At 39.2% G+C, this 12,969-nt stretch overlaps 1 protein-coding gene across 1 annotated transcript; it reads right to left on the bottom strand.

The window, feature by feature from the left end:
* Positions 1-5,173: 5,173 nt before the first annotated feature.
* LOC115377967 (heparan sulfate glucosamine 3-O-sulfotransferase 2-like) lies at positions 5,174-11,052 on the bottom strand. Its single transcript, XM_030078053.1, has 2 exons — positions 10,550-11,052; positions 5,174-6,564 (listed from the first exon to the last, which is right to left on the bottom strand). The coding sequence occupies exons 1-2, from the start codon at positions 11,050-11,052 to the stop codon at positions 5,946-5,948; spliced, it is 1,122 nt and encodes a 373-aa protein (XP_029933913.1). The 3' UTR covers positions 5,174-5,945.
* Positions 11,053-12,969: the final 1,917 nt, after the last annotated feature.

Below are 12,969 nucleotides of genomic sequence, written 5' to 3'. Positions count from 1 at the left end.
TTGAAGTTTTATTATTATATGTACACAAGGCTTTGTTGTCAACAATAACTGATGCTTATCAGAAGTACACAAAAGCATTAACTGGCATCCAATGTCACACTTTCTGGCATTTGAAGCATCTAATAATCACCAGGATGCTCCATAGATTAAAAATAATTCTGTGTTATGAATGGACAGGTAGAGAAATATCTATTTAACGATTATTTGTTGCTTTATTCTCTGCTCTTCATCAAATTTCCCAGATGACAAGCATGCTATGGATTTGCTTGAAAAGAGAGTATGCTGTTAATTCATTTAGTCATAATGCTGTTTCGTAACAGCACAAAAACATTAGTCCAGACAGCGCTCACATCGGCTTTAACAAATAGTGATTAAGCTTAACAAGCACCTCATTAGCTTGGGTGCAAATAGGTCACGTCATCATGGTTCAAGATGCAAAGGATTTCATTATTTGCATGTTCCTAAGAGAATTCATATTTGAAAAGAAAGTGGAGGGAGAGAAGGCAAAAAGAGAGAGAGAGAGAGAGAGAGAGAGAGAGAGAGAGAGAGAGAGAGAGAGAGAGAGAGAGAGAGAGATTTGACCTGCAAGCAATCTCTGGAGAGCCGTTCACGGGCAGAGTCTAATCAGACTCTGGCTGATGCGTGTTCTAGGGGATTGCTCCTCTTCAGCCCTCAGTCCTAATTAGGACCCATGTGTACCATATAGAGGGTTGCCGCTCACAGTGACTACTGGATAGATGCTCACCTGTGTGTGCTCAATAAGCCACAGAAATGAGCTGCTGGTGAGCATGATGACAAGAAGGGCATCAGAGGTGGTGGAGCCACACTCCCTACACCCAGACCAGGGGGTTTCTGAGTTTAATGAATGTTAGGACAGGGAGAGAGATGGCAAGTTAAAGACAACCTGGGAGAAAAGAGGAAAAGGAGACATTTGAGCAGAGAGAGAGAGAGGGGGGCACACAAAGCATAGCATCATTCATGGCCTTTTTTTTTTTCTCCTTGACAATCCACGGCTTCAATTCGAACAAAAGCAGAAGAGGGTAGAACGAGGACACAGACAGAGGGAACAGATAGAGCAGTAAAAGTTGGGACAGGTGGGCTTTTAGCTTACCTGAGCTGGAGGAATTTATTTTCTGTATCTCTCGTCTGTATCCGTATGTGACGTCAACCACCCAAATCTGTAAAGGATATTCTGTAAATGGCAAAATGTAAATTTCAAGGTTTCATCTGAAGCACTATTCAAATAGAGAAAAGTAATGGGCTTCTGAGGTATGTAGATAACACATGGGAGCAATGTGTCCTACATTTCACTGCATATAAAAATGTTATTCTTCAGTTAATGAGCGCATTATTGGTTGAAAAAATGTTCTGTGAACTCAGTTGTACAGTGTCTAATAATTGTAGAATCTAAAGATGTATATTAAAATGCAGAATAAGTCTCTGTTGTTCTGTTTACTACCACAACTTCACTGCAGACTTGTGTTTTTTCGGGATACTGTGTCTAAAAAGCATGACGCTGCTCTTATGTGGGATCTGAACTGTTATAAATTGGGGAATATTGATGTATACCTTGCTTACTGTTGTGTGTGATGAGCTCGGTGTTTTTTTGTGCTACCCCTGCAAACTTATTTTATTTTGAAACCGTAGAAGATACCATTTTATATATTCTGGCTTTTGATTTTCTAAACATTCAATACACACTGTTCCAACTGATAAATCATGTCCTTACATCCCTTTATCAAATATCATAAGTCGTCCCTTTGCAGCAGAATTTTGTTTCTCATTTTGTGAGCCTGGCCCAAGCTCAGACAGCCTGGTTTTAGTATTCATAGCATGTAGCCAAATCGAAACTTTTCACTGCAATCATGTGACAAGAGGTCCCAGAATCTACTTGATAACCTGCCACAACTGGGTGCTCCTTCCTTTGTCTTTGAAAAGTGATTGAAATTCTTTCGCCGAGGCACACCTACACTCACCCACCGCCATCTCCAAGGCACACAACGAACTTTACGGAATGCAACAAACCTTGAGGAATATGGATGAGGATGTTTTCACTGGTAACAAGGGTGAACAAAGTAAAAAGATTCCTCTGTGGTGTGCTGTTTTTAAAACCACAATTATACAGCTGCTTCAGAAAGTAGATGGAAAAGGACGTACACAGCTTGACAGCTTTCATGAGAGGTTCAACCTTAAATCGTGACACCAATTGCCAATTTCAAAGAGACATGTATCTGAGTTGGTGTATGGAATTGGAATCAGGCGAGGGCATGGTCTAAGACACAGTTTCTCAAATGGAGGTACGTGAAGGAACTCCAGGGGGTACGTGAGATTTTTAAAAATTATACAACACATAGATCCGACCGAGCAATCTGATTGGTCAATCAGACATTTAGAATGTGCTCAAATGAGCATGACAGCACGGCTAGCCGTGCGCAAATGAAAAATACCTCATCACTGAAAATATTACTTCGCCTACATCTTATTGAGTCTGTGTGGTTTCCATTGTCAACACAAAACGTTTCACTGAAACCCGCATCAAAAGCATAATGGACCGCTTTGTTGTTAATTTTGATTTATTTGGCGAGCTAAGTTTGGATAAATGGCTGAACGAGGAAGACAAGACAGAACAGATAAAGCCGAGATACACGAGAGTGACAAGTGAAGACCTGGATCAGCTGGAGAGGTCAAGAAATGAAGCCAGTATGGCCCGGACAACGTCTTGGTCCGTCAAATGTCTACAAGACTACCTGAAAAACACCAGGCAAACAGTTGATTTTTTCAACTGTAAGTAAAGAGGAACTAAACAAGATCCCCCGTGAATTTATGGAGCTGTAATTTCTATAATAGAGAGAATGAAATGCCTCAGCAGATTCAGCACCACGGACATACCTGTAAGATTTTCCATGGCGATGTGCAGGCTATAACTTTGTTCTTGTTATTAATGTGTTAATGTTATCAGTAATTAATTAGCCTATTAATCGTTATTAATTTGTTTAGTCTTTATGAGTTTCCTAGGCCATTGATTTAAATAATTTGTCAATTTGTTTGCATCTGTACATTGAAATGAACATTTAATAAATCAACACATCTGTGAAAACTGTCGTCTTTATTTCAGAGGTAAATTGATAATAGCCCGAAAAGGTGATTAGCAAGACCCCCGAAAGGTGGGGTTGAAATTATGCAACTCTGTTCAGCCTTAATGTGACTGCGTACTGATGTTACTTTTGCTGCTTAGCCACATTAATCGGAGCTGACGTTAAATTGGAGCGACACCCCCAGCTGAAATAAAACATCTGCCGGTGAGTTTATGAAAAGATATATCGACACTGAAAAGCAGTAGCCTATATTTAAATATAACTGTTAATATAAGTTGGTTGCAGATAAAGATCAGCTGTGCTGCTGAGTCACTGTCTTGGCAACTGTTAGATTAAAAATGACTGAGAAGTCGGCAGAAGTATAACTATCAGTCCATGAAAAAATGATTTTTTTCCAGCAGATATTCTAGTTACAACATGACTGAGCTAGCAAAGCAGTTTTGTGTTGCTATGTCTGGTATTTATTCAGTTTTTTATAAGCCCAAGCTGACTGGCTGACAAGGACTAGTTAACGTCAGATCTCATGTATTTCCGCTGAAACGGAGAGAATACTAGCAAAAAACTTTTATATTTTGAGAGCACCCACAGTTGCCCACAGTATGAATACATTTTGATTATACATTTTATTTTGTTGGTAATAGTTGTATAATCGCATTATTACACTCCAGGGAGTGCTTGACCGTCATTATTGTCACTTCACACCCTCTTGTGTAATAATGCTTAAATATACACTACCAGTCAAAGGTCTGGACACACCTTCTCATTCAATGTTTTTTCTTTATTTTTACTACTTTCTACATTGTAGATACATACTGAAGACATCATATATATTAAGCAAGATATATGGAGTTATGTAGCAAAGAAAAATTGTTAAATAACTCTAAATATATTTTAGATTTTAGATTTCTCAAAGTAGCCACCCTTTGCTTTGTTGACAGCGCTGCAAACCCTTGGCCTTCTCTCAATGAGCTTCATTATTTAGTCACCTAAAATGGTTTTCATTTGTCAGGGTTCATTTGTGGAATTTCTTGCCTTCTTAATGGGGTTGGGACCATCAGTTGTGTTGTGCAGAAGTCAGGTTGGTACACAGCCCTATTTGACAACTGTTAGAATTCATATTATGGCAAGCAGGGGCGCCACCAGGAATTTTGGGCCACCATATATATATATATATATATATATATATATATATATATATATATATATGAGCGAATACTTTTGGTAATATAGTGTATATATACATACATATATATATATATATATATATATATATATATATATATATATACTTTCTAATTTATTTTATTTTTATCTATTTTACTTGCACAGTGCTGGAGTTGTTGCCATTGCATTTCACTGCTGCTGTACTTGTACATTCATGCATGTGACAAATAAAAAATCTTGAATCTTAAATCTTGAATTTTGAGAATGCCAAGAGTGCGCAAAGCAGTAATCAAAGCAAAGGGTGGCTATTTTGAAGAATCTAAAATATAAAGCATGCTTTGAGTAATTTCACACTTTTTTTGTTTACTACATTAATTCCATATGTGTTCATTCATAGTATTGATGCCTTCAGTGAGAATCTACAATGTAAATAGTCATGAAAATAAAGAAAAAACATAAAATGAGAAGGTGTGTCCAAACTTTTGACTGGTAGTGTATGTTAAAAAATATCATCCATGCAAGGTTCCTTAAAAATCATTATTTAGCCTAATAAATATTCATTAAAATATAAATGGAAGTTCATAAACAGAATTTCATATTCAGTATTCAATTTTTTATATTCAGTATTCAATTTCATCATCCTGAAAAACCCCAAGACCCCCCACCCACCCACTGTCCCACTGCACCCCTCCCCCCACTGAACTTGGAGGTGCTTGGCTGAAAAAATATTTCATAGGGGGTACATCGCTGAAAAACCACTGGTCTAAGACAATGACAAATAAGAAAGGGGTTCACCGTGCATTTTTGCAAAATGCAGTATATCAAGGTCAAGGTGTGTAAATGTTATTTAAGCGAGACAAAGATAATAAAATCAACAGATTCATTATGTTTCTGTTTCATTTAATAAGGTTGAGGTTGAAAAGCATTTAGGCTAGGGCAGTGAGGAATTACTTTTGTGACATTTGTAACATGGATTTTGCATAAATCAATGTAACCACAAAGTAGGGCGTGAAATACTGAATGTTACACCTTACAACTTATCTTATTCATGCTGCGAGTGGAATGAAAAAAATCTGATGCGCAGTACAGAAATGGATGAAACTGAAGTATTTTTTCTTGAGCTGAAGGTGCTTTAGATTTTCATTATGGCTTCACATTCCAGATATACCACCACAGTGCCGAAGCTTAAGACTGCCCTCCCTGAAGACATCACTGACATTTTCCAAAATCTTCCTTTCAAACCCTACATTGATTAGTGAAGCAGGTTTTAAAAGGAAGTAATCCCATTTCCTTGAATTTCCTTGCATTTATACACCGGTCAGCAAATAGGGAGGCGAGTCAGCATGGAACACAGCAGGAACAGGAATCACAAGATCCCAAAGCTGAAATGATAAGTATATCTAACAACATAGAGGATACTGATGTTGCCTGGCAACTGACAAATTCAAATACACTTTCAAAAAGCAATGTCATCTCAGATTTCACTCTGTTCATTAGTGTCATTCCAAAAAATAATCCTGTCTTTGCTTTTACACTTCAAAACTGTCGGTAGATTGCCATAACCGACCTATCCTGCTAAGTCTCACAACAAATATTGTTCGCTACAAGCAAACCACTTTTGAAAGATGAGGTTCATGGAAGACACAAGTCTTTCATGCAACATCCATTAATGCTCCTCAAGCCTCCTCACTCCCATCTGAAATCATGACCCACCATTTCATAAAATTTGACATTGTAAGGTCTATAGAAGTCTCGCAATTGCTCAATAGCATCCCTATCTATCTGCACATGAGTTCTACCCTTGGACTTGCCCAGACAGCGGGGTGAGCTGCTGCTCTCTGGCTTCTTGAGGCAAGGGAATCCCTTGGTCCGATTGAAGTAGAAGTGTTTGTCTGTCACAATGCGCTTTAACCCAAGGAAGTCCTGCACCCGTGCCAGCTCGCCTGCTGGATCCGTAATAAGACGCTCTCCGCTGACAAAGTGGATTTGAGCCAGGGGGAAGTAGCGCAGCCAGTTCTCGAGGTGCAGAGCATACAGGCCGATCCGAATAGCATTCCAGGACGTGTCCACCAGGCCCAGACTCTGGTTTCTGAAGGCCAACTCTTGGAAACTGGGCAGGTCAGGTGTTTTGGATAAGGTCTGTGTGTAATCTGATATTGCACGGGTGACGGGGTCACGAACTACAACGATGAGCTTGGTGTCTCGGGACATGGCAGAGATCCGGTGTGGTGTTTCTTTTGTCACAAAGTAGCTTGGTGTCTTCTCCATGGTGATCTGGCTTTCAAGAGTCCTCGGCATTAAACCTCTGAATGAGGGAGGAAAAGACATGAAATGAAAGCCTGATTAAAATATTAAATATTAAATATATATTAAAGTATTTTTTTTCTTTTTAAATGTACAATCACATTGCTTTAAGTGGTAATTTAAAAGCAATGTCTCTTAAAACACCTTGCATTCTTTTATAATTATCTGCAATTTCCAGCATTACAACAACATTTTAATTGGTTTAGACATACAGCAGAAACAATGTGTTTGCATTTACTCTGTCAGAAAGAAAAAGTGTACATCAGGTGTTTATTCAGGCCACGATTATGCCAGTGAGTTGCAAAACCACCCTAACTAGGAAGCTCTAGTTTGGCTATGGACCCAGTTTCTCGATGAAAATGATAATAGGAGCACTGACGCAAAGTCATAGTGGTATGTTGTCACAGGAGACTTGTCTCTGAGACATTTCTCCTGTGCATCAGCCCAGCATTTGGTTCAAGAGTAATAAATCACCGGGTATGCAAACAGAACACATAGAGGAGCGTGACTCTGTTGGGTTACTTCTAGGTCTAAAAACTAGGCCACTGAAATCTATAAAAGATATGCTTTTAACAGGTAGGCTCGCACTTAAACTACAATTCAGCAAAAGATATAAAAGTTTGACAACTGATTCAGCACCAGAACCTTGCTTGTGTTAATAAGCATATCAAGAGCCATGCTAAAAATAGCTGCTAAAAACATAGAATAAATAAAACCTAAAAATAACTATGAACATACAGCATTGATTCCATTCCACCCTCAAAACAATGAGGATGCATTAGTTTACAGTACTGTATATAATGACAAAAACAGATAATGAACACCTGAGCATCTTATTGACCATTTTAGGTCAAACACACAGCCCATCTTATAACTGTAAATATGATTTCTACATGCTCACATTCTTGAGATGTTTATTCACTCAAGGAACAGATTCAGATGAATACTCCCCAGGATGCAAATATCAAATTAGTATTCTTGGTATTAATAATTAGTTCTTATAGAGGGCATTCAGATGACCTGATGCATCCTCTGGTGGCCATAACGGGTGAGAAGAGCACAAGAAGAGCACACAATTATTAAAGTCTGTGCTGTTTTTGCCTGGGAACTGATCGTTTTCATTTTTTCACTTTATTCAATTTAATCACACTCTTTATTCGCTTATTCCTATTCAAGGTCACAGGGGGCCAGAGCCTATATCCCAGTATGCATTGCGTTGAAGGCAGGGAAATCACAGGGAGAGCACATAAAGGCAAACACATTCACACTCAGGGCAATTAAGAGCTCCCAAATCACTTGACTTACATGTGTTTGGACTGCGGGAGGAAACCAAGAGGAAACCCACACAAACATGGATAAAATATATGGGCTGGGCATGAGTGTCAAACCCAGCAACTTCCTGCTGCGTGGAGCAAACCACTCTGCCACCATTCCTCCCACTGTTCATTTTGCTGCTGAGTCCTATTTTGTGTTTAGTTGATATTAATGGCAATGAAAGAATCTGCACAGCTTGCCATTACTGTCTTATAAGCACATTTGGAGTATAGACTATATAATGAAGGCAGGTAGGCAAAATAGCTCTCTGTGTGACAATAATGTCAATTTTGAAACAAATCTAGGTTAGCACATTGTTCATTTCTGTTCTTAATGTTACTAAATGGACCTACATCTACACCACAACAATCACTTCTAGTTTTTCTTGGCTGGTTGTTATAAATTTAGCAATTATTTGTGCACAGCCAATTCTCCAGTAGACCTCCGTTATAGTGCCACCTGTGGTTGCTAGGTGATTTGTGATGCAACTGAAAAACTGCTAGTTAGACACCTGGCACGTTATTTCCATCACCTGTTGGCTGACAACAAACACAACTGGCTGTGAGGAACCAGAATTGAATATTATGACAACTGAAAAAAAAAAAAATATATATATATAGCTGGCCTTTATTGTTCACTAACTGTTCAAAAGAGAGCTGCTAAAAAGCAGATGTTTATGGTGAAAGCAAATTCTCCGGGTAGTTTAGCCTCTGACCTTCTTTTGACAGCTTTGACAGCTGACAATCAAACCAGCGTAATAAGCTCGAGTTCACATCTCTGAGATAAATGGGCGTCAGTGGCCGACTGCACCGAAGAGTGCCAATTAGTCGAGAATATTTCCCAGTGTCAGATTATTTTATATTTACTATATTTATACAACTGATACAAGTCTCTGCCACAAGGCTACATGACAGCTAATCATTAGTGTTAAATGTACATGGAAGCAGATTCGTGAGTGTGTGTGTGTGTGTGTGTGTGTGTGTGTGTGTGTGTGTCAGAATTTTTCAAAGCTACAGCAAAATATATTCCCTATATATGTCCCTATATATTTACCCCTGCCTCCCACAAAAAACAAAAAACAAACAAACAAAAAACAAACAAACAAACACTATTTGTCACAAGGGAATATTACATTATTAACAAATGAAAGCTGGTTTGAATCAGTATCGATGAAAAATGTCATGCACTTATTTAGTAAAGAGAAAGTGTTATTGGCTGAAGTGTTGCTGAGAATCTTATTTTCTAGTGTATATGTTTATTGTATAACGATTTTAATGTGTAATGAGATATGAATGAGCACTTAACAGTCCAAAAAAAAAAAAAAAAAAAAATCCATTCGTTCCAACAGTAGCCTGCAATTTGAGGACTGCACTCTTTTTTTAAGGTGCTACATCTAGCATTTAACATCAATAAATCATTAAGTTTAACATTAATTCTGAGACATTAGCATAATTACAAACAAGACCATTGCCAAGAGGACTGGCAGCTTCTGCCAACCTCTTGGATTTGTGTGAGAAATCTGCTGAATTGCTTAACATCGCAAAACAGGAACAGGACTGCTGTTCTTCAATCACAAACTGAGCTACAACGTTCAAAGTTTCTTGCAATGGCAGATGGTGGAACGAGCGAAGGGCCTGTAGAAAGCACTTCTAACATGTTTAGCCACTTCAGTAAAGTGAAAGAGAAAAGAAACACACAAGAGCAACACTAGAGAGAGGGAAGGAGACACGTAGCAGCATCATCTTTGGAACAGAGTGCAGCTGGATTATGGAAAATGTGCCCTTAATTCTTGAGAGACACTTGTATTAACAATACAACTGGTATGCAAATGCCTTTGTTGATTTATTTAAAATTCATTAAAGCAATAACACTCCATTGAATAGAAGACCCAGAAACAAATACAATGCCCAGGTGCAAGACCACCAATGCACATCAGTTGATTCGGCACTTATATATTAAAGTTCAAAATTGTATAACACCTTTCAACCTGAGAACCCAAGACGGATAACACAGCAATAAATATATTGCTGTATAAGCAATATATTATATATTATATATATTATATATAAGCAATTTTTTTTGTATACTAACAAACTAAAATGAGTTCTGTTCTATTTGAATTACTTGGAATTAAATTTAAATTTGGCAAAGTTTCCACTGATTAAAATCATCATTTAACTTGCAAAGCAACAATCTTATGTGATACCCTGTTGCCTATGGCATATGATTTTGAAAATTTATACCATAATCATGAGGCTATCAAGCTGTGTTGAAGAAAATAAGCCAGGGAGCAGGTATTTAATATCCTGCAGGCTTATTTTATTCGACCAGTGGTCCCTTTGGGGTCCTTAACGGGGCCCCACACCAAATTGAAGTTGCATAATAGTTTGCTTGTACAACAATTTAATTTACAGGTACTAATGACACTAATTTGAAAATTGTACAACAGTGACTAGTGTTAGGCATGTTTAGATATCCACCATCACCCCTTAAGAGTTATATAATTTAATACCCAGTCAAAACAATGGAAATCTTGAGGCTCTTGGGACAAAATCTGATCAAATTGAGACATGGACTTAAATCCATCCATTTGGTCCGTGAGATGGAAACGTTTGAGTACCACAGGACGAGTAGTAAGACATACACCTGAGCAGGTAGACATGTGTTCTTACCTGTACCAGTCGAGACCTCGGTCATAGTTCCTGTCGAAAAAGTGCGTTTCGGTGCCAACTGCGCGCACGTCCGGGTGAATTCTTATAAACTCCAGAACAGCTCTTGTTCCACCTTTCTTCACACCAACTATGATGGCATTGGGTAACTTTTTATTCCCAAACTTTATATAACCCACGGGAGGACTCGGCGTGTCATTCCGAGCAGCGGTAAAACGTGACGCGGGTCTTTGGTCGCTCTTAAGCCGAGACGCATGGGCGCTGTTCTGCTTTGCCTCCAAAGGCAAAACGCAAGAGAGAGATTTTTGCAGATGCCTTTTGCCTCCATCAGCCAGGACGCGCCGACAGCTGGGCGTTGGATCACCTGACTTTTGCATGATGGTATCTGAAGAAAAGAGTGCACAGTAACACAAATATGTAAGGAGGATGGATAATGACCACACAGATGTCCTTAGGAGCCTGTGTGAGGACGGCAGAACTCGACTGAGGAGGAGCACGCATGCCATCTCTCCATGGATATGGATAGTGCATGTTTTTCTAATAGATTTTGCCTTCTCTGCTTTCTGATTGTTTTAGCCGTTTCTATGCCAGAACACTGTTCACTGTCTCAACTGCAGAAAACAACCAGAGCACCTCTGCGTCTGTGGGCTACTCTTCCATCACTTCATCACGGATCACACCAACACAATCCATCAGTGTCCTCCGGCTTCAGGTAATTTGGCAAAAGGGCATTCTTCACTTGAGTTTGGAAATGATGTCCTCCTGTGAAAATCCTGGACGTGACCATGGCCATTACGCACGGATGGGAAACAAGGGAAGCGCGCTGTCTGGCAACTTCACCGGACTGTCAGCTCCAAATGCCTGACCGACAGGAAAATATCTCAACATCGTGACGTCAGAGCATCTTTGCATTTCAAAAAGTAGCCTGTTCATCATCCAGGCTATCTCACCTCACACATTCCCTCTCAGGCAGGGACATTTTTGCTGCGCAATAATGAGAAGCTGCTGCATAGTGTTTCGCTTTCTTCCAGCCATGTAAGCTTTTCCTAAGCAGCACTGGAATAAAGACCTTCTGCAATTTAAAACGAGACTGGTGTTTGATTATGCCTGGGGCTCCTTAAACCTATACTTTTGTTAAGCATATGTGACCATAGACCTCGCTTGATAGGATTTTGTCTCAGTGAACCCTATATGGAAATATTTCTGTTGTTAGTTATGATTTAGCATATCATTTCCCTTAACTTTTATAGGTTCACTGTAAGTGTGGAGGAGGCAGTGATAACCTTAATTAAAACAGAGAGAACTAACAGGGAAATTAAAGCTACACTATCCCTAATGTTGCTGTAATTTCACTTTTCATGATTAGGTAAAAACACATTTATCAGCCTAAATCATACAGTGGAGCTGCCATAGAAAACAGCATTATCTACCTCTAATGAAGACCCTGTGGATTTGCCCAAATGAAATCCTGGATTTGGATATGATTACTGCTCTGCCCACTGGAAGAGACAAAATTAAACTTAGGAGCAAAATACAAACCGTCTATTTAGCAGCAGTTAGTGCTCTGTTGAGAGAAGGCTGAATTCACTAACTTGAGATCTTTTACCTCTTTCGCGGCTTAAGCACTGCAATCAGGGTATTTGCATCATGTCACATGTTTTTTGCTTATTGGAGTAATCAATTTCAATAGGGGCAGCCAATGTTCAAAGTTGCTTGGTGCATCTGCTGGGCCTCGCAGGAGCTCTGGGGGTCACTAGACCCCATTTTGGGAACTTAACACTTGTTATTCATTGTAAAAGTGGTCTCTAAGCATGACTTTTGTTCAGTCATTCAGAAGTGCACAGCAATGCCATTTCCCAGTACACTTCATGGATAGTCATGATTAAATTATTCCCTCTGACAACTGACTTGACAGAAAAAAACAGTCTCAGCTCTCAGCCAGGAATAGGCCTATTTGTGAGAGCAAAGACAAGTGTTCACAAGCTTGTCAGTGACCCTGAGGTAGATGAAGGATAAAAGCTGATCAGGTTTTGTACCAGGCATCCCCGTCTGAAACATTTTTTCTGTTTAAGCTGCAAGTGTGGAGGTAATTGGAAAAAATGTGACTTGAATAGTCCTTTCTATACATTCTCTTGTTTGATTAACTATTGATTGAATGAAGAAGAACAGTGAAAATAAACAAATCTTTTGCTGGAGGCCTAATCTTATACCCTTCATCGGACCCTAATTTAGGAACCTCAGGACACAGAGCAAATTTAGTACTAGTAGTTTGTGTCCTTTGAGTTCGGAATCTTGTCCCTCGCCCGTTCTCTGTCCTGGCAAAAGAACCAGTGGGATGTTGGTGTGAGAAGAGGGTGGAGGGCGGGCCATCCTTCTTCCTTTCTTGCTCTCAGGATGACTGATACAAGTGCAGTCGAGCTAGG

The sequence above is a fragment of the Myripristis murdjan genome, chromosome 19 (assembly GCF_902150065.1).
Source record: "Myripristis murdjan chromosome 19, fMyrMur1.1, whole genome shotgun sequence".
In the NCBI taxonomy this organism is placed as follows: domain Eukaryota; kingdom Metazoa; phylum Chordata; class Actinopteri; order Holocentriformes; family Holocentridae; genus Myripristis; species Myripristis murdjan.
This window is presented reverse-complemented; position numbering and strand designations above follow the sequence as displayed.

What these genes read in the sequence shown, in the direction of transcription:
- LOC115377967 (XM_030078053.1), bottom strand. Translation starts at nt 11,052, where the DNA reads ATGGCATGCGTGCTCCTCCTCAGTCGAGTTCTGCCGTCCTCACACAGG. An exon ending in CGAGGTCTCGACTGGTACAG is followed by an intron (nt 6,565 to 10,549) that starts GTAAGAACACAT and finishes TCCCTCATTCAG; the next exon opens with AGGTTTAATGCCGAGGACTC.